General features: G+C 41.2%; 2 protein-coding genes across 4 annotated transcripts in view; both read left to right on the forward strand.

Annotated features, from left to right (window-relative positions):
* The window catches only part of LDLRAD4 (low density lipoprotein receptor class A domain containing 4), a 585185-nt gene that overhangs the window by 551515 nt on the left and 8820 nt on the right, over positions 1–24850 (forward strand). For all 3 annotated transcript variants that reach the window (XM_063451607.1, XM_063451608.1, XM_063451609.1), the window contains one exon: positions 74–228. In XM_063451607.1, the coding sequence (XP_063307677.1) occupies positions 74–228 (155 nt within the window). The remainder of the gene's footprint in view (positions 1–73; positions 229–24850) is intronic.
* Positions 1–24850, forward strand: part of RNMT (RNA guanine-7 methyltransferase) — a 542662-nt gene that overhangs the window by 380558 nt on the left and 137254 nt on the right. The gene's annotated exons all lie outside the window — the stretch shown is intronic.

Genomic DNA, 24850 nt, shown 5'->3' on the forward strand with positions numbered 1-24850 from the left:
CTTTACTTGCATTTATCTATACATGCTATACTCTTCACGTAATGATTTTTTTTTTCTTTTTTTTTCTATTCAGCGGAGCTGGAGTTTGTCCAGATAATTATCATAATTGTTGTTATAACCGTGATGGTAGTGGTGATAATCTGCCTTCTGAATCATTATAAACTCTCAACGTGGTCGTTCATAAACAGACAAAGCCAAAGCAGACGGCAAGAGGAGACATTACAACCGGTGAGTTGCTGTTTATGCATATACTTTATAGACGTCTGTGATACCACAGTAGTTTTTAATGTCCTAAACATTGTAAAATGAAAGTGTTAGATTGGCAAACACCAGTCCTCCAGGCTTTTAGACTTATGGTATTGTTCTATTATCTAGACAAAAACATGATCCCCCATTACCCTCCTCACCTATTTTCCTTGCCACTTAAGTTTTATCTCTTATTTAAAAAAATTTAAAATAGTGAGTAGGCGCGTCACTGAAATTATGACAGTTTTGTATATACAATAAATCGTGTAACCAGTACCCTAGTGCTTCCCTTGTGCACCAGATTATAGTAATACAATTAAAAAAACATGTACCAGTGTATACACCTCCCCAACGTGGTCACAGCAAAAAATTAGTAATATTACCAATGTGGTCACAGCATATTGGTAATATTACTCATTTTTTGCTGTGACCACGTTGGGGAGGTGTATACACTGGTACATGTTTTTTTTTAATTGTATTATTATCTCTTATTTCATTGTCTACCATTTTCTTAGCCTCTTAAACGAGTTTTATTGGTATGTGTGCATGTAAAGAGTAATATACCACCCAAGCCTTTAATTTTACCAGATGTTCCACCCTGTTTGGATGTGACATGTATAAGGGGACAAAATATTTTGGGCTAACAACGTCACTACAAAGTGGATATTTGCTTCCATATCATAAAAAACATCCACAATCATGTTTGAATTTGAATAGTTTAAACAGTAATTAAATAGCATATTGCCAGGCCTGGACTGGTCATCGGGTGTACCGAGCAAATGCCACTGGGCCGCGATGGCCATGGACCGAGGCCGGCAGGGGAGGATCTCCCCAGCCTGTCCATGTGCCGGCCCTGCTGTGTGCCTTCCTGGGCCGGTGGGAAGATAAAAGATCTCCCTCACTGGCCCACTAGCACGAGCAAGCAGCCGCTGACTGGGGAGGGAGGGAGAGAGCACCCGGCGGACCTCTAACCTGCAGCTCTGCCGGGTTCTTCTCGCGAGATTGGAGCGTTGCCGCTGTTACCACTCGCAGTCTAGAGTTCATTCTCACCACTAGGACCAGGCTAAAGGTAAGAAAGGAGGGGGGGAGGGATATAAAGTTTGTTTTTTATTTAAATTTAAAAAAGAAAATACATATATATTTAAATCTGTCCCCCCCCCCCACACACACAATCCCTCAAACATATTTACACATACACACAGCACACCTAACACACTGCACCCCTCACTCATACAATACATCCAGACATATATATGTACTACAGCACCCCTCACACATTACGCTCCAGATACATGCTAGATCCCTTACTCCACTCTGGATCATGTAATCTATATATATATACACACACACACACACACACACACACACACACACACACACTAGATCCCTATATACACTCTGAATCCTCTATATATACACACACATAAACACTCTCCTATACACACTCTGGGTCCTTTACACACTATGCCCCCTATACACACACACTCTACAGCCCCTAGCCACACATATTACACCACAAACACGAATGAAATTGACTTATTTACACAATACCACACCACAGTAACTCACTCTACACACACAATCCCACAAGCAGGCTCCAAACACATGCATGATACGCTTTCCTGGCCCTTTTGTCCTATGGTATCCCACTTATGGAGACACTAGAGACAAGTTAAAGGAAACACAGTGCAAGCATGTTATTAAATTTGATTGCGCTGCGCAGAACAAATACAGGGCCATTTTCTCATTCTAGAGCTCTTCAGCAGGGTTGGACTATAGAGTACAGGACGGTTTGTTTCTTGTGGCTGCAATTGACTCTATCAATGCATGATTCCATGCTCTCACCCGGATCCTCCATAGACCAAAATGCTGTACTGTTGTGCATGCCCTAAAGTACTTCAGTGACACTAAAAGTGCCAGGAGCAGAAGAGAACATACAGTAAGACAATGACGGTACCTCTGAGGGACAGGTTCTGGTAAGTTAAACTCACCTTTGCCTGTCCTCCCAGTCACTGGATCCCCAGTGCCGATTTCACCATATGGGGTCTTTGCAAATTATGCAAAGTCCCCAGACAGTGACAGTTCCGCTTTAAATTTGAATTTCTATCAAATGCAAAGCTGTCCTGGTTCAATCTGTCTAAATCATAAAGTGTTTTATAACAATGCATAAATGGGGCAGAGGAGGCCCTGATGTATATAACCTCAATCAACTCTTGCTTTCAGTTCCAATGGTAGATTGGTTGAAATGTGTGTCTTAAGCTTAAAACAATCTTTTCTAACTCATAATGTGTGTCTTTATCCAGAAAAGATTTAAAAAAAAAAAATGAGTTGTTCATTTGGTTGTGCCAACCATATTTCACAAAACTGTTAAACAGATACTCTAAGCATTGTAGCCATTACGTACCTCCCAACATTTCAAATTAACAAAAAGGGTATCTTTGATTTTAGTAACGAGAATTGGGCAAGAGTGGGGCTGTTGTAGCTAAAATGTAATGTAAAACAAGAACAAGGTATCTTATTTACAAAGACAAGTGAAGTGCCGGCCTGGGTCCATTTCTCTTATATTTTTGTCTCTATAAATTATCTTAATGTGATCATTGAAATTCATTGTTCGTGTTTGCAGATGACAGAAAACTAGCTAAGATAATACAGTCTGAACATGACATAACTTCTGTAACAGGGCTAGACTGGCCCACCGGGATACCGGGAGAATTCCTGGTGGGCTGGCATGTTTTCAGGGCCAGTGCATGGTGGCCTAGGGCACATTTGTGTGGGGTTGGGGGAAGGAGACATACAGATGGGCTGCAGAAGAGTAAAAACAGGACACACGAAGGGGCTGGGAGGAAATAAGAGGCACACAAGGGGGGTTGTAAGGCACACAAAAGGGGTTGTAAATGACACAACAGGTGGTGTGGGGGGTTGCAAGAGACATACAAGGGGTGGTTATAGGTCATGAGGGGGGTTGTAAGAGACACAGAAGAGAGGTGTGAGATACACTAAAGTGGGTAAGACAATTATAAGATATAAAAACCAAGAGGGTCATGTAGCTGATATGTTGTTCTCATGTTTGACCAATATACATTGTATTATAAAATGTGCAATGTTCTGATATGCCAAACGATTTCTAAATGTTGACTAATGTGCTGGCAATAGCTGTGGAATTGCTTGCCTCGTATCTTTTGTGCACGACAAAATAAAGAATTTTTTTAAAAAAACAAGAGGGTAAGAAATTTAAAAGGGTGGCTCTGGGGAATGGATTTTCGCCTTTGTTGCCTGCTCTCCCTGTAACTCAATTCTTCAGCACAGGAGTCTATAACAAAGAGTTGATTGACAGGTGAGAGAAGGCCTCTTATGAAAAAAAAAAAAAAATATATATATATATATATATATATATATATACATACATACATACACATATACACACACACACTCATAAATAGCTTCGCACTCACCCGTTCCCAATAATTAATTTGAAATCCGCCCTGGTGCAAACCCACATTGAAAATTTATATTAGAATGTAAAGGAGTGGTGCACTCTGTGGTATTTACAAAATACAATGGTGTTTACGCAGAAAAACTAAAAGTGCTTGATATACACGACATATAGACGACACATAGAATTCAAAGTTGAGTTGTGTGATAGAGGAGTTAAAGTGAAATGAGTGCAGATAACAAAATTATTCAACCCCCATTGAAAATCAGGTTTATTGTCAAAAATGTACAGACTTTCTGCTGTTTGCAATGAACAAATCAAACCACAACAATTGAAATAGCTCAACACAACAAATGCGTCAAGTAGTGTCCCAAATTCAACTGAAAATGCAATTTATAATGACTTCTCCAGTCTCAAAATTATTCACGAACAGAGCCGAAATGCCACCGTGTGAAAGTTCAGACCGGTCGCACACATGGTCCTATGCCCAAAACCGTTCCAGGGCGTTTTGTGCTTTTGGCCGGTCAACTTCGGGAGTTCCATTTGAAAGAAATACCAAACGCATACTCTGGCTTCTTGGTAGCGTTTGTTTGTATGAACCAAACCTACCGAATGGCGCACTCCTGATGTGTGTGGGGAAGGGGCAGGCGTTCATCCAAGTCCAGCGGTGTACGGGAGTTTGTTTCCGATTTTAGTTCATACGAATGGCGGCCACCCAGACGCACAATTAGAACCCAGACTGATAGAACTGTCAGGAAAAGTTAGCAAGAGTGAATACACTCAGAGGTGGTCTGCAGTTCGTGGGTTGGTTTGGTTCCTGAACATTCCAAGGGAATCCCACAAACCCAGTCTTTTAATAGCCTTTCAGCATGGCCAATAGTCCTGAGGCAGCAAGCAGGCTCCTCCAAGAGCTCTTGGCAAGGGCACGTTTGCCACAATATTTATATATGTTTTAAATAAATACCTTTTTCACTGGATCCTCAGTCCTTTATCGTAGGGAGGGAAGGATATTCCTACGTTTACTTTTTTTAGTATGAGTTTTACTTATTTCTGTCCCTTTAAATATGCCTGTAGGAGCTAAAAGATTGGTACCATTTATCTGATGAAACATGAAAACATATGGCAATATTAGTTTGTAATGGTAACCATTTGCTTAATCCTGTTGTGTCAGAGCTGGGTTAGCTTCAACAGTGCAGTGATTAGAGGACACATTCCTCTTGACAGAGCATTTGTAATGCTGCTTCTGGCAGAGACGGTTCCACTTTACTGCTCTATTATAAGAGGCTTGTGTCATGTATGACCCAGACAGTCGACTGAACATCATGATGCCTTTGCTCTATAGGCTCAATGAGAGGCATAGCTTCAGGAAGCAGTCAGCTTTCATTAGAGGATGCACTAGGTCTTTCTACTGCTCAAGGCCTGTCATTCTGGTGGAAGTCCTTTTTTTGTCTTTTAATAGATATATAATATTCAATCTGTATGTCTGTCTGTGTATACATATTTTTTTCCTAACTTTAATCAGTCATCTCAGGACAAAATTCCAGCCTTAGTTTTACTTAATATGTAACAGGAAATATGTTCATACATTTTTTGTTCAAATTAAAATTCTTTAAAAATTAATAATGTAGGTTTTCTTAAAGTAATAAAGACCTTGATCATCTATGGTTAGATAATTAGAGATGCTCAGTCTAGAGCAGTCTGCAACCAGACCTACAACGATGATATAGAGGCCATGGGCGTCCGCAAGAAATTTTTCAGGGGGGGCATAATTGTAATGACATCCATGCTTGGCCCCTTTTTGACAGTGTCATGAAGGGGAGGAGCATAGTCATTATCACATAAAGCCAGGGTGAATAGCGTTTTCACAACTATGGTGTCAGGAATACATGTTTGTATTCCTGACACTATAGTGTTCCTTTTCAAATTAAAGGAACATTCTGGTCATCATAACAACTTAATCTAAATGAAAATGCTATGATGCAAGGAGGCCCCTTGGCGCTCTTTCCTTTAATGGGTGAAACCGCTCTCAAATGGTTTAACCCCAAAGGCTTCCTCTAGCTCCAGATCTCCAGGTCGCTGAGTGGTATTCGGCTTCTTAAACGCAGTGTCAGGAAGTGCAGATTGACGTCAGGCATGGGTGCTGCTGATTGGCTTGAGTGATCAGCTGAGGCTCTACACCAATTTCTAGTTCCTGGTTCATAAAAATGTTTTAAGTTTTTATAAATGGTGAGATACTGAATGGCTTAGAGTGCCAGCTGACCCTCTAGCCAAACAGCGGCACCCCTACCCAGCGACCCTCTGTGTTTCCTGACACTCAGTAAATAAAGTAAATAAACAGTAAATAAAAGTGAACACAATAACACTGATATTTTTTTTCCTGGAGAGATGAGAAGGTCCAAAGTTTCCCTGCCATGCCCAGATACCAACACCTTATCATGTGGTGTCCAGAATGAAGTGGATCACTTCACTTGTCCTTCCTGCTCCAATCTCATTTTCTTCTCCTTCATTTGACACGTTCTTCTTTATCTTCTGACACGGTCTTCTCTCCTCCTTGGCTCCTTCTGCTCCTTTACCTTTCTGCTACTTTCTGCTTATTTTGCGCCCTTCTGCTCCTTTCTCTTTCTGATCCCTTTCTGCTCCTTGCAGACCCTCCCTGATCCTTGCTGCATCCTCCTGCTTCTTGCAGACCCTTCCAGCTCCTTGCTGCCACTTTCTGCTCCTTGCTGCACCCTCCTGCTTCTTGCAGACCCTTCCAGCTCCTTGCTTCCACTTTCTGCTCCTTGCTGCACCCTCCTGCTTCTTGCAGACCCTTGCTGCTCCTTGCAGATCCTTCCTGCTCCTTGCTGCTCATTTCTGTTCATTTTCCTACTTTACCTTTGTGCTCCTTCTGCCCCTTCCTGATCATTGTTGACTCTTTCTGCTCCTTGATTTCCCTTCCTTCTCATTTCTGCTCCTTTACTGTTTTGCTCCTTCTGTCCCTTCCTGCCCCTTTCTGCTCATTGCAGACCCTTCCTGCTTCTTTCTGCCCCTTCCAGCTTTTTGCAGCCCCTTCCAGCTTTTTGCAGCCCCTTGCTGACCCTTTCTGTTCCATGGAGACCCTTTCTGTTCCTTCTCCTACTTTACCTTTGTGCTTCTTCTGATTCTTTATGACCCTTCCTGCTCCTTGCTGCCCCTTCTTTCTCCTTGCTGCCCCTTCCTGCTCCTTGCAGACACTTCTTGCTCCTTGCAGACCCTTCCTACTCCTTGCTGACCCTTCCTACCCCATCCTGCTTCTTGCTGCCCCTTCCTACTCCTTGCTGACCCCTCCTGCCCCTTGCAGATCCCTCCTTCTTCTTGCTGACCCTTCCTGCTGACCCCTCCTGCTTCTTGCTGACCCCTCTTGCTCCTTGCTGACCCTTCCTGCTCCTTTTGTCTCACCCCCCATCCTTCACTTACCTGATCTCTGGGCTGCTCCCCCCATGCCTCACTTACCTGATCTGTAGGCTGTCTCTGCAGGCTGGGAGTGTGCTGCTCCCCTGCGAATTCAGTCAGAGAGAAGCAGGGATAAGCTGTAGCTTCCTATCCCTGTCTCTCCACACACAGCGCCTCCTACTGGCCGGCGCCAGTATTGAAAGTGTATTCTCACACTGAAACGAAAAATAGCAGCACCAGCTGAAAAATCAAGGGGGGGGGGGAAGGGGGGCCCTCTCCTTGCCCCCCACCTGCGGACGCCCATGATAGAGGCGGGACTATAGTTCTGACAGTGTTCATTTAAGTGATTACAATCACCCTGAAAGTTTGACTGACACGTTAACAGAGTATATTTTTCCCCTTATGAAATTCACCCTACAAAGGAACTTGATGGTGGATTGGGACTTGTTCCCTATAGTTTACTTATTTTACAGGTCAATCTTGTTTTGATAAAAACAGTCCCGAAAACAGGACATAGCTTTACCTAGGCATATTGTCCTGAATAACGGGATTAATAACATATTTTATCTCTATTTCTAATCATATTCTATGGCTTGTACGTTTAGTGTAATGTAGTTTACTTTTTCACCTTTCTTTTACTATGGACAGTAGAGACACATTAGAATGTATTTTAACCCCTTAAGAATGGCGGGCGTTCTATTCCGTCCTAAAGGGGACGGTCCTAAATGCCATAGGGCAGCATAGAATGTCCACGCCGTCCTATTTATTTACCCAATTCCCTGTCGGCATTTACGATCTTGGGGACTGCCTGAGAGCCCAGGCAGTCCCCCTCTGGCAGATTCGCCCCTCCCGGCAATGTGATTGTGGCTACTTTTTTTTAGTAGCCACTTAGTCACAAACACTAACAAATTTAAACCTATTCAGTTCATAAAACGGTCGCCTGAAAGGGGATATAATAACATTATGCAAAAATATTTAGGGCCAATACAAACTATTGTGTGGAAATCTATTTACAAACTGGACTTTACATAGGACACGAGGTCATGCGTTTAGACTGGAAGAAAGAAGAATTAGTCTAAGGCAAAGGAAAGGTTTTTTTTACTGTAAGAACAATAAGGATGTGGAATTCTCTGCCTGAAGAAGTGGTTTTATCAGAGTCCATACAGATGTTCAAACAGCTACTAGATGCATACTTGCAAAAACAGAATATTCAAGGATATAATCTTTCAATGTAGGGTAATAACTGTTTGATCCAAGGATAAATCTGACTGCCATTCTGAGGTCAAGAAGGAATTTTTTTCCTAGCTTGTTGCAAAATTAGAAGTGCTTCAAACTGGGTTTCTTTTGCCTTCTTTTGGACCAACAGAAAAAAACAAATGTGAGGAAGGCTGAACTTGATGGACGCAAGTCTCTTTTCAGCTATGAACTATGTAACTTACCAGAATTAGCGTTCATATTGGTTTTTTGCATTTTTCACTTTGCAAACGAATATGAACTCTAGTGTTTTTTTACTAAGTGGCTACTAAAAAAGACTGGATATACCCGATTTGTAGTACTTTGGGTGGTCTACTTTTGCAAATGGTATGCCATTATGGGGGTAATTTTCATCCCTGGGCTACCATACGATCTCAAAGGCATCATCACCAGTCTAGAAAAAAGATGATCTCAGTCCTCAAAACAATATAGAAAAAAGATGATCTATTGTAGATCATCTTTTTTCTAGACTGGTGATGATGTCTTTGAGACCGTATTGTTAAGAATTTTCTATCTATTACCCATTGAGTTTGTGTTTCATTCACTAATAGGTGTATCTGTATACATTGGGGACAAAACGTTTTTTAGATACATAAATGAGAAAAGGAAAGTAAAACAAGGATTAGTTAGATTAAAAACAAAAGAAGGTATGTATGTAGAAGAGGATAAAGGTCTAGCTGACTGCCTCAATGAATATTTTTGTTCGGTATTTACAGATGAAAATGAAGGAAAGGGACCTCAGTTAAGAAAAAGGATAAATGAGTCATTTATTACACGTGAGTTTACAGAGGAAGAGGTTCTATTTCAACTGTCAAAAGTAAAGACAAATAAGTCAATGGGACCTGATGGAATACACCCAAAGTTATTAAAAGAGCTTAGTGGTGTACTAGCAAAACCATTAACAGATTTATTTAACCAATCATTCTTAACAGGAGTAGTCCCAGAAGATTGAAAGTTAGCGAATGTTGTGCCCATTCACAAGAAAGGTAGTAGGGAGGAGTCGGGCAACTACTTCAGTAGTGAGGAAAGTAATGGAAACCATGTTAAAGGATAGGATTGTTGAACATCTAAAAATCACATGTATTTCAAGATCAGAGACGTGTTTACTTCAAGGAGATCATGCCAAACTAATCTTATTGATTTTTTTGATTGGGTAACTAAAATAATAGATCAGGGTGGTGCAGTACACATTGCTTACCTAGATTTCAGTAAGGCTTTTGACACTGTTGCACATAGAAGGCTTATCAATAAACTGTAATCTTTAAGTTTGGATTCCAATATTGTTGAATGGGTAAGGCAGTGGCTGAGTGACAGGCAACAGAGGGTTGTAGTCAATGGAGTATATTCAAAGCATGGGCTTGTCACCAGTGGGGTACCTCAGGAATCTGTACTTGGACCCATTCTCTTTAATATTTCTGTTAGTGATATTGCAGAAGGTCTTGATGGTAAGGTATGTCTTTTTGCTGAGGATACTAAGATATGTAACAGGGTTGATGTTCCAGGAGGGATGAGCCAAATGGCAAACCTTTGAGGCACTCAGCACAGGCAGAGCATCGGAAGCCTAATAGCTTCTGATGCTCTGCCTCACTGCTGGGCGCCACGTGGGGCAACCCGGAAGTGATCGCTCCAGGACAGCGATCACCCGGCGGCCCGGCAGTAAGGGGGCGTATTGCAGGATGCCTCGACATCGAGGCATCGCTGCAATACCCTTAGAGCAGCGGGAAGAGATCCTGATCGATTCCAATGCTCTAATTCGCCGCGGACGTGCAGTGTACGTCAACGGCCATTAATGATCATTTTTTGTCTGACGTACCCTGTATGTCGCGGTCATTATGGGGTCAACAGCAGGGAAAGGCCTTTGGGAACAAAGCGAATGTATGGTAACTGTGCAATAAATTTGAAAAGTGGATCTACTGCCTCTGTCACTTTTTGCCTGAGAAGGAAATATCTTTGGAAGCCTTCAGTTATAGCAGGCTTATCTGCCCTATTTTTGTGAGTGTAAATTACATCCATTTTAATTTGTTTTATTGTCACACACACTATTTGTACTTTTTTTATTTTTTTTATTTTATGTACTCTGAGACTTTTGACCTACATATGAAATTTTGAGTTAGTGTGCAATTTTTACCACTTCTTGCACTTTTTTCACGATAAATAATTGCACTTTAATGCATACTGCACTTGTTCACATTTGCTGCACTTTAACCCCTTAAGGACCAAACTTCTGGAATAAAAGGGAATCATGACATGTCACACATGTCATGTGTCCTTAAGGGGTTAAAGTATTTTTGGTCTTAAAGACACAGCGCACCTATATTGAAATTGTTTTTATTTATTAGATGTTTTATAGCTACTAGATAATTCTTACATTTATATTTATTATTGATATATATATATATATATATATATATATATATATATACACACACACACAGTTGTGCTCAACGGTTTGCATACCATTGGAGAATTGGTAATATATGTACCATTTTTTAAGAAAAACATGAGTGAGCAGGCAAAAACACATTTATTTTATTTCTTATGGAATTCATATTCAACTGTAGCTTAAAAGAGAATGGCAAAATCATAGAACGAAACATGGCAAGAAAGAAAAAAAAATGACCACTGTTCAAAAATATGCATACCCGGATCCTTAATACTGTGCATTGTCCCCTTTAGCATCAATGACAGCATGCAATGTTTTGTAATAGTTGTCTATAAGGCTTGATTATATTAAGGTCAGGAGACTCCAGAACCTACACCTTTGTATGCTGTAACCACTGGAGGGTCAAATTAGCTTTGGGCTTATGGTCATTGTTATGATGGAAAGTCTAAGAGCGTCCCATGTGCAGCCTTTGAGCAGAAGAATGCAAATTATCTGCAAGTATTTTCTGATAACATGCTGCATTCATCTTGCTATCAATTTTCACAAGATTACCCGTGCTTTTAAATTAGAGGGACAAAGGTTTAAAAATAATATCAGACAGTATTACTTTACTGAGAGGGTAGTGGATGCATGGAATAGCCTTCCAGCTGAAGTGATAGAGGTTAACACAGTAAAGGAGTTTAAGCATGCGTGGGATAGGCATAAGGCTGTCCTAAGGCCAGGGACTAATGAAAGTATTTAGAAATGAAAGTATTGGTTCTTATCTGCCGTCACATTCTATGTTTCTATGTTTCTTTTAGAGCTCAAACAGTAATCTACCACCATGCTTAACAGTAGGAATGGTATTCTTTTTACGATAGGCCTTGTTGACCCCGATAACAAACATAGCACTTATGATTGTGACCATAAACCTCTATTTTGGTCTCGTCACTACAAATTATCGTGTGCCAGAAGCTGTGAGGAGTCGAGCATATTGTAACTGGCTTTTTTGTGGCAACTCGACCATGCAGCTAATTTTTGTTCAAGTATCGTCGTATTGTGTTCCTTGAAACAACCACACCATATTTTTCCAAAGTTTTTCTTCTTCTTTTTCTTCAAAGTTATCCCGAACAATTCTTCTAGCAGTTGTGGCTGGAATGTTTCTTGGATCTTCCTGACTTTGGCTTGGTATCAAGAGATCCCTGAAATTTCCACTTCTTAATAGGTGATTGAACAGTGCTGACTCATTTTCAAGGCTTTGGATATCCTTTTATATCCGTTTCCATCTTTATAAAGTTCCATTACCTTGTTACGCAGGTCTTTTGACAGTTCTTTTCCACGTGAGAGCTAACAAACTCATTGACTATTTATACACAGACACTAATTGCAATTTAAAAAGCCACTGGTGTGGAAAATGAACCTTTAATTGCCATTTTAACCTGTGGGTGTTAACCTGTGTGTCTGTAATAAGGCCAAATATTCAAGGGTATGTAAACTTTTGATCAGGGCCATTTGGGTGATTTCTGTTATCATTATGATTTAAAAAGGAGCCAAACAACTATGTCATAATAAATGGCTTCATATGATCACTATACTTCAATAAAATACTGTATTTATTCGAGTATAACGCGCAAAATTTTGTACTGATTTTTAATCGAAAATTAGGGGTGCGCGTTATACTCGAATAAATATTAGCCCAGCAGAAGAGGGAGGGAATGGGTGCTCCGATAATACCTCCGATAATACCTCTGACGGCCGCGGGTCTCGCGAGATTTACACTGGGGAGCTGGAGGAGCTGCTGGGAGGTGAGTAAACGCTTGCTGCCCACCCCCCCAGGACCGCCGGGCTTGTAATGAGCCCGGCGGTCCTGGGAGGTATTATCGGAGCACCCACTCCCTCCCTCTTCTGCTGGGCTAATATTTATTCGAGTATAACGCGCACCCCTAATTTTCTATTAAAAATGGTACAAAATGTTATACCGATTTTTAATCGAAAATTAGGGGTGCGCGTTATACACGTGTGCGCGTTATACTCGAATAAATACGGTACATTATATTTGCATGATCAGTCATATTTTTAATATTAATGCCAAAAGGTCACAATTTATTTTGAGCACAGCTGTGTATGTATGAATGTATGTGTGTGTATATATATATATATATATATATATATATATATATAAAGAAAACAAGATAGCACTCCCAGGACTTGTAAATCAAAAAATAAAACTTAACTTTTAATCAGCTTGCAAAAATCGACGTTTCAGTCTGTTAACCACAGACTTTCATCAGGACTAGTACACACACTGTAAAAACACATATATATACAACAATACATATTAGCAATCAACTTACCCGCCACCGAGATAATTGCATCTCCCTGTCAGCTCAGTCCGGGTCTCCCGCGGGTTCCGCCGACGTCAGTGCGTGCGTCAAAATGACGTCATTACGTAGCGCCGGCGTCATTACCACAACACGTGACCACCCGTCCGGCAGCATCATGGGGAGGTTGTTACCATGGAGAAAAGCTCCATGGTAACCATTAAAAGCAAAACAACACACAAAAGGCTAAGGAGGCAGTAGAAGTATAGTATATGCAAAATTGCATGTTAGAAACACCCCAGTATAGAATATATCCCTGTTGAATAGGGAGATTAGGAGTATAAACATTATTAATGCATTAATACAAAGAATGCTAAAATAGATATACCTCTTAAGGAGCAGCACACATGAATGCCAAAATATGAGGGTATTATTATTTTAGTTGAAAATTAAATAGAGAGATAAGCAAATATCCTCTTAAATGTAATACAAAACAGGAGCATATATACAGCCACAGCTGATATCCCTGAATAATACCACCCCCAGTCTATATCATAAAGCAGCCCATCACATTAGAAAAAACAAACAAGCAAATAAGAAGGAAGGTATACACAACCTAACGGGGATAATTAGACTTATTACCATCATCTATGAGGCGTCAAGGGAATGTGCCTATCCCACCGGGTTGGCATCATTAACCCACCTTCATCTCATCCGGTCTCCAAAGTATATCCCCTCATCGGCCTCAAGATATTGCTATCGTATCACCATCTAAAATCCAACATATTAAGAAACAATTATGGATAGAACCGGATACCACAGTAAAGAACACATGTAGTGACTCCACCCAAAAAGGTGGGCACCCATGACATCGTTCTATTTGAACCGGTAACCATCGAAACCAAAGGGGAGAGGAATAACCATCCTCAAAACTGAGTATACAGGGAGGTAGCTTAACCCCAAGGGTGAGCCCCCATCTCCTATTTCAGTATCCGTCAGGTTATATACAATTTAAATCACAAGAACACAGATAATGAATATTTTTCATTTAGTCCATGAGGATGAACTGTTTGTAGTGTCCTTATCCAAAACAGTTCTCGTTGTAGGAGCATCTTTTTGCGGTCGCCACCCCTCCTAGGCATAGGGACATGATCGATAGCCATTAGCTTCATAGATGGCAAAGTATGACCTAGTTCAAGAAAGTGCTTCGCTACCGGTAATCTTCAATCTATCCTCTAGAGCCCTGACACTGGAGGAAGTTCAAATACTCAGTAGAGGCTTGTCATTTGTCCCCACCTCTGGAGCAAATCCCCTGGATTGGGAAGTGGAACTATATAAATTTGGTCGATCTTTAAGATTAAAGGTCTTCTTCAAGACTAAAACTATGGATATAGCCAACCCCATGAATAAGTTCAAAATGAAGAGTACATTTGACCCTATGCCTAACCAGACATCTATTAAATCCTTTTTATGCTCAGTGCATAAAGAGTCTACTGACCATTTGAAACAGAATTATCCACACCATTCAAACTGTACTAAGAACGATCGGGCTATCATCAAATCTTTGGCTGCCGATAAAGAGATTGTAATTAGACCAGCCGACAAGGGGGGAGGCATTGTCATCCAGAATTATTCTGACTACCGCTCTGAAATTTTATCACAATTGTCGGACCACAATACTTACGTTAAATTATCGAAGGACCCTACGGATCAAGTGATCAATCAGATTGAAGAGTGCTTATTAAGAGGGTTGCGGTCTAATTACATCTCTATGGAACTATACCAATACCTCCAAGCTTCTACACCTAGAACCCCTGTGATTTATTCATTACCTAAGGTTCATAAAAGTATGGATAAACCTCCAGGTCGCCCCATTGTTTCGGCAATTGGGGGCATTCTGGAACCTTTAGCCAAATGGCTGGATTTTTTATTTAAAGAACCAATTGAACATCTTCCTACTTGTATAAAGGACACTCCGAGCTTTGTGAAAGTACTATGTGAGACGACATTACCCTCTGGACCGGTGGTCCTATTGACGTGTGATGTGTCAAGTTTGCTTACCGTGATACCCCATCAAGATGGAATAGATGCAATGAGATCGATACTATCGCAGTCTATGCACTGCACGGGACCTCCTATAGAGTTTACATTGGAGCTCTTAGAGATAGTTCTTTCCCAGAATTACTTCAGGTTTGAGACGGATTGGTATAGACAAATTGCTGGGACATCCATGGGGGCAGCCATGGCACCCATGTACGCCAATGGTTACATGTTTGGTTTCGAAACCAGACATATTCTGTAACCCTACCAAGACCGCATCCTGAAGTATGTAAGATATATCGATGATATCTTTATGTTGATCACGGGGTCCATATCTGAAGCAAAAGAGATGGTCCGTTCTATCAATTCAAGTACCGATAACATCAAATTAACGGCGGTGATGGATGAAACATCGGTGGATTTTCTAGATATCAGAGTACTGCGTGAGGGGACGAGTTTGGCTTATACTCTATATTCAAAGCCGACGGACCGAAATACAATACTTCAGGCCAGCAGCTTTCACCCGGGTCCATTGAAAAACTCACTACCTTATTCACAATTCTTGCGTGTCTTGAGGAATAACTCCGATCCGATAAGAGCCCAAGAACAACTAGGTATGATGTGGGATAAATTCCGACAACGAGGATACACGTGCCAGGTATTACAGAAAGCTCTTGATCGAGGGTTGGCTACACTTGACACTCCTGCTCCAAAGACACAGAGCAACAGATTGATTTTTCCTACTACGTTTACTACATCATCTCTTAAATTTAAACGGATTATTGAGGAAAATTGGAGAGTACTAAAAAATGATGTGACATTACCTCCAATATTTCAGAATCCTCCTATGTTTTGCTATAAGAGGAATACAAATCTGAGAGATCTGTTAGTCAACACCGATCCATTTCACTGTTATACTAAGGGAAGCACTCCACAGAATCTGGGATGCTATCACTGTCTAGGTTGTGTGACGTGTGGACACATGATCCCTGGAAAGACGTTCACACATCCTCACACAGGTACAAGTTTCCGCATTCAACATCGATTAACTTGCACCAGTGACTTCGTGATTTACAAGCTGACGTGCCTTTGTGGCTTAACTCATATTGGGAAAACGGATTTACCATTGAGGGAACGTATCCGGAACCATAGGTCCAGTATCAGAACAGCATATAGGGACCACAAGTCGGAGTTACCGGTAGCGAAGCACTTTCTTGAACTAGGTCATACTTTGCCATCTATGAAGCTAATGGCTATCGATCATGTCCCTATGCCTAGGAGGGGTGGCGACCGCAAAAAGATGCTCCTACAACGAGAACTGTTTTGGATAAGGACACTACAAACAGTTCATCCTCATGGACTAAATGAAAAATATTCATTATCTGTGTTCTTGTGATTTAAATTGTATATAACCTGACGGATACTGAAATAGGAGATGGGGGCTCACCCTTGGGGTTAAGCTACCTCCCTGTATACTCAGTTTTGAGGATGGTTATTCCTCTCCCCTTTGGTTTCGATGGTTACCGGTTCAAATAGAACGATGTCATGGGTGCCCACCTTTTTGGGTGGAGTCACTACATGTGTTCTTTACTGTGGTATCCGGTTCTATCCATAATTGTTTCTTAATACGTTGGATTTTAGATGGTGATACGATAGCAATATCTTGAGGCCGATGAGGGGATATACTTTGGAGACCGGATGAGATGAAGGTGGGTTAATGATGCCCACCCGGTGGGATAGGCACATTCCCTTGACGCCTCATAGATGATGGTAATAAGTCTAATTATCCCCGTTAGGTTGTGTATACCTTCCTTCTTATTTGCTTGTTTGTTTTTTCTAACGTGATGGGCTGCTTTATGATATAGACTGGGGGTGGTATTATCCAGGGATATCAGCTGTGGCTGTATATATGCTCCTGTTTTGTATTACATTTAAGAGGATATTTGCTTATCTCTCTATTTAATTTTCAACTAACATAATAATCCCCTCATATTTTGGCATTCATGTGTGCTGCTCCTTAAGAGGTATATCTATTTTAGCATTCTTTGTATTAATGCATTAATAATGTTTATACTCCTAATCTCCCTATTCAACAGGGATATATTCTATACTGGGGTGTTTCTAACATGCAATTTTGCATATACTATACTTCTACTGCCTCCTTAGCCTTTTGTGTGTTGTTTTGCTTTTAATGGTTACCATGTAGCTTTTCTCCATGGTAACAACCTCCCCATGATGCTGCCGGACGGGTGGTCACGTGTTGTGGTAATGACGCCGGCGCTACGTAATGACGTCATTTTGACGCACGCACTGACGTCGGCGGAACCCGCGGGAGACCCGGACTGAGCTGACAGGGAGATGCAATTATCTCGGTGGCGGGTAAGTTGATTGCTAATATGTATTGTTGTATATATATGTGTTTTTACAGTGTGTGTACTAGTCCTGATGAAAGTCTGTGGTTAACAGACTGAAACGTCGATTTTTGCAAGCTGATTAAAAGTTAAGTTTTATTTTTTGATTTACAAGTCCTGGGAGTGCTATCTTGTTTTCTTTTTCTGTATTTTGCTGGACAAGCACCGGGCAATCATACCTTGGAAGTGGAGTGCTGGATCATTTTTCTTTTTATATATATATATATATATATATATATATATATATATATATATATATATATATACATATGTGTATATATATATATATATATATACCCAACTTATTCCACAGCACTTTACAGTGTTTTAAATGAAAATTTAACAGCAAATTAGACAATTTCTCAATCCTCTCAATCTAAAGGAGGTGAAAAAGAAAATATTATTGTAGATATTTTGTAGATATTTCTTGCTGGTAAAATTAGATAATGGTGGTGAATTAGGGTCTTTTGAAGACCTCAATAATTTTGTAAACATTTAATTGCAATTTATTGCTACTTGTTAAATATGTCTTAATATGTAGTCGGTCTCTTTAAATTTCTCTATGAGAGATGCATTTGTTTAGCATGTACAGCATACAAAGAAACAATTCTCCCATTCTCCAAAACAAAACATACACAGGGTTTTTCGCTAAAGTGAGAATTTAAAGAGATTTCACAGTGAGTTTTTAATTTAAGGCCAAATTAGCCACACTGGATGCATACCCAACTGAGAGATTGTTTACAGTTTGATTGGCCTGAACATATAGTGAATAACACTAAAAAAACATATATTTACACTCTTTAAAGGGATACTGTAGTGCCAGGAATACAAAGCTGTATTCCTGGCACTACCGATCCCTCTGCCTCCCCCTCCCTCCCTTTATTTATTTACCTTATACCTGCGCCGATGTCCCTTGGTGCTGGGTCGAAGCTCTGTCCCCTCCTCCGTCCCGCGACCAGCAGGGTCTAATGTGCATGCACAACAAATGCCCCGCGCGCATATTAGACGTCCCCATAGGAAAGCATTGAATCAATGCTTTCCTTTGGGAAAAAGTCTGAAGCTGGAGGTCCTCATGCAGAGCGTGAGGACGTCCAGCATCAGATAACGGACCAAAAGTCTGTTACGATACCGGAAGCACTCCCAATGGCTGTCTGGTAGGCAGCCACTGAGGGCAGACTGGGTGCAAAAGGGACACAGCACTCAGACCACTTCAATGAGCTGAAGTGGTCTCGGTGTCTACAGTGTCCCTCTGATTCAAATTCTTATTGTCTTACAATTCCCAATAACATAGGGAACCCAAAAACTGTGTATTCCATCTTTTGTCTTATCTTTTACTTCATTTAATTTATGTTGTAATAAATTGTATTAATAATACTTTACTACATTGCAGCACAAATAACTTTGGACGGGCAAAATCTTTATAATTTTGTATTGCTTACTTATCATGTTCTACTTCAAACATAATAACATTAGTTATTTTTGTTTAGTTGTCATGTGAGATAAAAGACCTATTGCCAGTTTTAAAATAGATGCAAGTCTATGTATCTGGCATTAGTGCAGTAGCATAATATTTGGTGTATAGGATAAATTGTATATTGAAATATTTCACACATTTCCAGGTTACAAACATTTGTATTCTCCAAGCCATTAGGGATATTTATAACCCCTACACAGCACAGCTATTTTTTTTTAAAAGAATAGGCAAGGGAAATTGCATTTATGCATGAAAGATTCCCTGTGGTGATACAAACCATCCTTTTTTTCCCCCCCATGCCACCTAAATAAAAGCTTAGAGTTTTGTGCAATGCAATATAGAATATTAGAATCCATGGTCAATCTTGCCCTTTTCTTACTTGCAAAAAACATAAAAATAGCAAAACAACAAAACAAGATGGCCAAGAGATGCATCTACCAATGGCATTTGACCCAATCACTCCTTATATAAATTGCTACCATATACAATTTTTTTTACCATTTATTGTAAACTAGCACTCTTTCCCTTATTCACTAACTTCTAATTATGATGTCTTTCCTCTAGTCATTTTTTTTTGTTATTTATACTTTTTACTTTATGAAAGAGACTCTCCTAGCATTGCCCCGCCTCATTTACATAGGTATTTGTGCCCTTGCCCAAATTGTTGATCTTCATATTACCTATAGTAATTCGGGAAAGAATAATACAGGTCTGTAACTATACAGTCTGCAAGAGAGAAAAAGGTTCAGGCACTCCAGGTTTTGAGAACGGAAAATTTATTGGAACCCAAATGTCGAGCAGCAACATTTCGACCATAATGGTCTTTTTCAAGCTTTCAAGATAAACACAGCCCACAGTAACCAGGTAAGAAGCCACCTGGGCTGTGAATCTGTGCACGTGGGGCTTGGCAGGAAAAGTGCTTCAATTTGCAGTGCAGGCAAGGGCACAAGCAAAAGGATTGTCGAGGTGTAGCTGTGGTCAGAGGATGCCAGAGGTTATTATAAACAAGGAAGAGGAGACAAGATCAGAAGCTGGCGGTCCGTCTGGAGAATACAAGCTCAGGAAACAAAATAACAGGAACCAAATACATCAACCAGGGCTAGAACCACTCTTAAGAGAATAGGATCCTGCTTTGGCTCAGAGGCAGGATATCAGGCCCACGACACCGAAGGACACTTCAAATCCCTTAGAGCCATCTGGGGGGTGACCATGCCTGGCTGTCTGGATGGCATGGGGATGACCCTGACAGAACCCCCACCCCTCCTTTCAAGAATTCCTTCTGGGCGTGAACAGGCTCATTGTAAAAGTTGTACTCACTGTCAGATTCACTATCCGTAACATACCATTCCTTGATATCAGAGTTCCCAGAAAGAAGTCTCCTTTTACAGCATGGGGCTCCATAATACCAGCTTATGGTACCACCAGAGAGCAGTCCAGGTCTTTGATGAACCTGGTGCAGGTGGTGAGTACTTTTACAGCATGGGGCTCCATAGTAACAGCTTCTGGTACCGCCAGAGAGCAGTCAAGGTCTTTGATGAACCTGGTGCAGGTGGTGAGTACTTCAATTCCAGAAGTTACATTCTCTGAATTTTTTGCCTTTGCTGCTTCAGCAGCAGTGGAGTTTGTGGCTTGCAATGCCTTCTCAAACATTTGTATTTTTTTTATACGGACCATAGCACCATTTGAGACATAGGTACAATCCAAAGGTAGGTATTTTTTGAACAGGCAGGAAGTAGTGATGGTACTGGCTTTAAAAAAATAGGAGTGTCTTCAGGAGGAGGTACAGACGTCTCTGGAGCAGGGGGAGGAGATTTTCACAGGGAGGCAAAGCATGGACAGGCATGATTGCATCTTTGAAGCCTTTCAGGCTGGCATGCAGAGCTTATAGGATAAATAAAGGTAGTAGCCAGTCGGAGAGCTGGAGGCCTAGGTGGGCAAACAGGGCAATGAGTGATGATGTGTCCCCTTTCTCCACAGTAAAAACAGAGGCCATGGCTTCTCCTCCGGTCTTTCTTCAGGAGTCAATTTGATCTTGATGAATCCTATTTCCATAGGTTCCTCTGAGTCAAGAGGAACATTGGATACTAATGAACCGGACCATAAGGAGGCAACAAGGCGGTGTGGCATTGGTACTGGGTCTCCCTGTCTCAGAGAATCTGGGATCTTCTGGAACGTGGAGCAGGCCTTGGCGCAGTAGTTTTTATGGTCGAGGACAGGACACTTAGCCTGCAACGTCTGGTGTACCCATGTTTTGATCTGTCCAGGCAGCAGGTTGATAGCCGCTCGGACCATGATAAAGTCAATGGCATACGTCCAAGGCTTTAAGGTGAATAACAACTCACAATCCACCTTGAAGTACTGGAAGGATGTACGGCTACCGTCGAATCCTTCTGTCATAACAACAAATGACTCAGAATAAGCAGGTTTGGGGTTGGGTGTAATGTGCCTTTAAGAGACTGAACTTGTTGCTGCAACTCCGAAACAGTCTGGGCCAGGCTGGACACTTTCTGGTTAAGCAGCTTGCACATCTCTGCAGACTCCATGAGATGTGCAAGCTGCTTAGTTCGTTATGTCAGGGTCTTACGTATGCTCACCCTTGCAGATAAACACAGCCAACGGTAACCAGGTAAGAAGCCACCTGGGCTGTGAATCTGTGCACAGGGACTTGGCAGGAAAAGTGCTTCAATTCGCAGTGCAGGCAAAGGCACAAGCAAAAGGCTAGTCGAGGAGTAGCCGTGGTCAGAGGATGCCAGAGGTCAGAATAAACGAGGAGAGGAGCCAAGATCAGAAGCCGGGGATCAGTCTGGAGAATATAAGCTCACGAGACAAAAAAGCAGGAACCAAATACATCAACCAGAAACAATGAACTGACCCTGCACTCAGGGAGAGGCAGTGTGATATACCTTAGAGTGACAGGAGCAGCCACAGGTAAAGTCCAACCACCTAGTACTGCAGACAAGGCAAGTAATGACAGGGCTAGAACCACTCTTAAAAGAATAGGATCTTGTTTTGGCTCAGAGGCAGGGTATCAGGCCCAGGATACCAAAGGACCAAAGTTCAAATCCCTTTAAAGCCACCAAGGGGGTGACCACGCCTGGCTGTCTGGATGGCACAGGGATTACCCTGACAATAAGGGGGTATTGAAAAATCTGCAATTGGAGGTGTTCTTTGCTTCTCATTATTACAAAATGTAATCAAGAGAAAAAGTTAACACCTCCAATTACATATTTTTATGAGACTGGCTAACAATGAAATGGTGCTAAAATAATACATGGAGCTTTTCAATAGTCAGCCCAAGGCTCCAGCACAGGTTAACTACACGAAGATTATCATAATTATATATACATATATTATAATTTACAGTTAACATTGCCAGTGCCCCATTGGAAAGTGCAGGAAATACTTCTGAAAATCTTTATCACTTTGGTGCCATCTGCTGGTCAGTTGCACCAACTACATGCATTGATTACATCACCCGAGTTTCTAATAATTTACAAGTTGTTTGTGCTGTGAAGTGCTGCTCGTTGAAGGCAACTAATTAAATAAGCACCCTATGTAAGTTTATAAATTAGGGAATCAGGCTTTTTAAATTATTTTTATTTGTTTGTTTTTAATTTATTATTATTCGTTAGTGCAAATATTTTAGTGTCCTCTCTTTGTAAGCTAAACTCAGCCTGACTTAATGAATATATATGAGCAGGGTAAGTTTGACAGAAATTGAGAATTTAAAAGAATTTGGGATGATGGTTTTTGCTTCAATAATATTCAATATATCCACTTTATTTAGAACTTTGTGAGATAAACATTTTAGAACGTGGTACACTAGTGATTCTTCTTTCCAAAGAGGAGATAAAAGCATGAGAGTATGTTAGCTGTCATTAAGTGCAATGCACTATCCCATGGTAGGATAGAAAACATACACAATGAACAGTTTTTAGAATAAAGCATAATAGTATGTTTGACAATATGACAATGTAGCTCATTTTTGTTTAAGTATCGTCGTATTGTTCTCCTTGAAACAACCAGAGGAGCCTGTATTTCTCCCAAGATTACCTGTGGGTTTTTCTTTGTATCCCGAACAATTCTTCTGGCAGTTGTGGCTGAAATCTTCCTTGGTCTACCTAACCAAGGTATCAAGAGATATATATAAAGCTTCTAAGAGCTCTGCTGTGTTCAGTGTAGACAGTACAAAAGAGACATGCATCCACCAAGTTCAGACTTTCTCACATCTGTTTTTACTGTTAATCAAAAATAAGGCAAAAAAAATGGCCAGTTCCAAATTTGCAACAAACTAGGAAAAAAATCCTTCTTGATCCCATAATGGAAGTTAGATATATCCTTGGATCAAGGAGCTATTACCACACAATTTTATTTATTTTTTATTGCGTCCGTTATTATGGATTTTTATTTGGCCTTTTTTGGGGCTGAAAGAAAACATCGAATGGTAAGTTTTATTTTATTTACAGGTACTTAGTTAAAGGTCCCACCCTCATTATTGTTAGGGTGAGGGGGATAGGTAGGGGGTTAATTTTTTTTTGCGGGGTAGGGGGTGACTAGGGGTTTGGGGACCCCTAGTCACCTGGGGGGGTTAAACATTTTTAGGGCCCCCACCCCTAGGGCCCCCACCCGCCGCTCAGGGGTGGGGGCCAGGGGGGAGGATATTAGGCCCCCCCTTATTAGTATTTAGGGCACCCACTGCTCAGGGGTGGGGGCCAGGGGGGAGGACATTAGGCCCCCCCCTTATTCCAATTTAGGGCCCCCACCCGCCGCTCAGGGGTGGGGGCCAGGGGGGAGGACATTAGGTCCCCCCCCTTATTAGTATTTAGGGCCCCCACCCACTGCTCAGGGGAGGGGGCAAGTGGGAGGACATTAGGTCCCCCCCTTATTATAATTTAGGACCCCCACCCACTGCTCGGGGGTTGGGGCCAGGGGGGAGGACATTAGGTCCCCCGCCCCTTATTCTGATTTAGGGCCCCCACCCGCCGCTCAGGGGTGGGGGCCCGGGGGAGGACAATATTTTACATTTTACATTAGGCCCCCCCACCCGCTGCCCAGGGGTGGGGTGGGGCAATAGGTTTGTTTTTTTTTGTTTTTTTTTTTAACAGTGAGCAGCCAGAGGCTGCTCACTGTTTAATAGACATGCCCCTACTCGCGGTATAGCGAGTAGGGGCATAATTTACTAATTTTGGTCTTTCAGCCTTTTAGTAGATAACTCCGTAATACCGTGGGAATTAGGGAGTTATCTACTTATTCATTCCTGTCATTACATTGACAGGCTAAGTAACTTACATTTTATATGAATGTGTGTTACTTGATTGTTGTAAGTGTTGCAAATGCTTACAGCTGAATCCTGGCTATGTTTGTATACTTTTTATTTAACATTGTATACAATGTAACATTCTTCTTCTTTCGCTGGGTAAGTATATTAGTACTTAGGCAATACTGTGCTTCGGAACTTTGGCACTTTGACACTTCGGAACTTCGGCAACTTCGACACTTCGGAAATTCTGTCATTTCGGAACTTCGGGACGTCAGCAAATCGTACATTCGGAAGTACCCAAATTGCCCGAAATTCGTCCAAATTCATATTCGGACCGAAACGAATTGCACATGTCTAGGTCTTACCAATGATTTATAAAGAGGCAAAATATTATTTTCATCCCAAGAATTAGTGCCCCTATTTACACATGATAAAACCTTAATGGCCTTAGCAACTGCCGGTTGACATTGCATGTTGTTGCCCAATTTGTTATCTATAACAATTCCTAAGTCCTTCTTGTGTGTTGTTATCCCTAATTCACTACCATTTAGGCTATGAGTTGCTTGTACATTCTTTAACCTGAACTGCATAACTTTTTCTACATTAAATTTAATCTACCATATGAGTGCCCAGTCACC

Source organism: Pelobates fuscus, chromosome 4 (genome assembly GCF_036172605.1).
Source record: "Pelobates fuscus isolate aPelFus1 chromosome 4, aPelFus1.pri, whole genome shotgun sequence".
Classification (NCBI taxonomy): domain Eukaryota; kingdom Metazoa; phylum Chordata; class Amphibia; order Anura; family Pelobatidae; genus Pelobates; species Pelobates fuscus.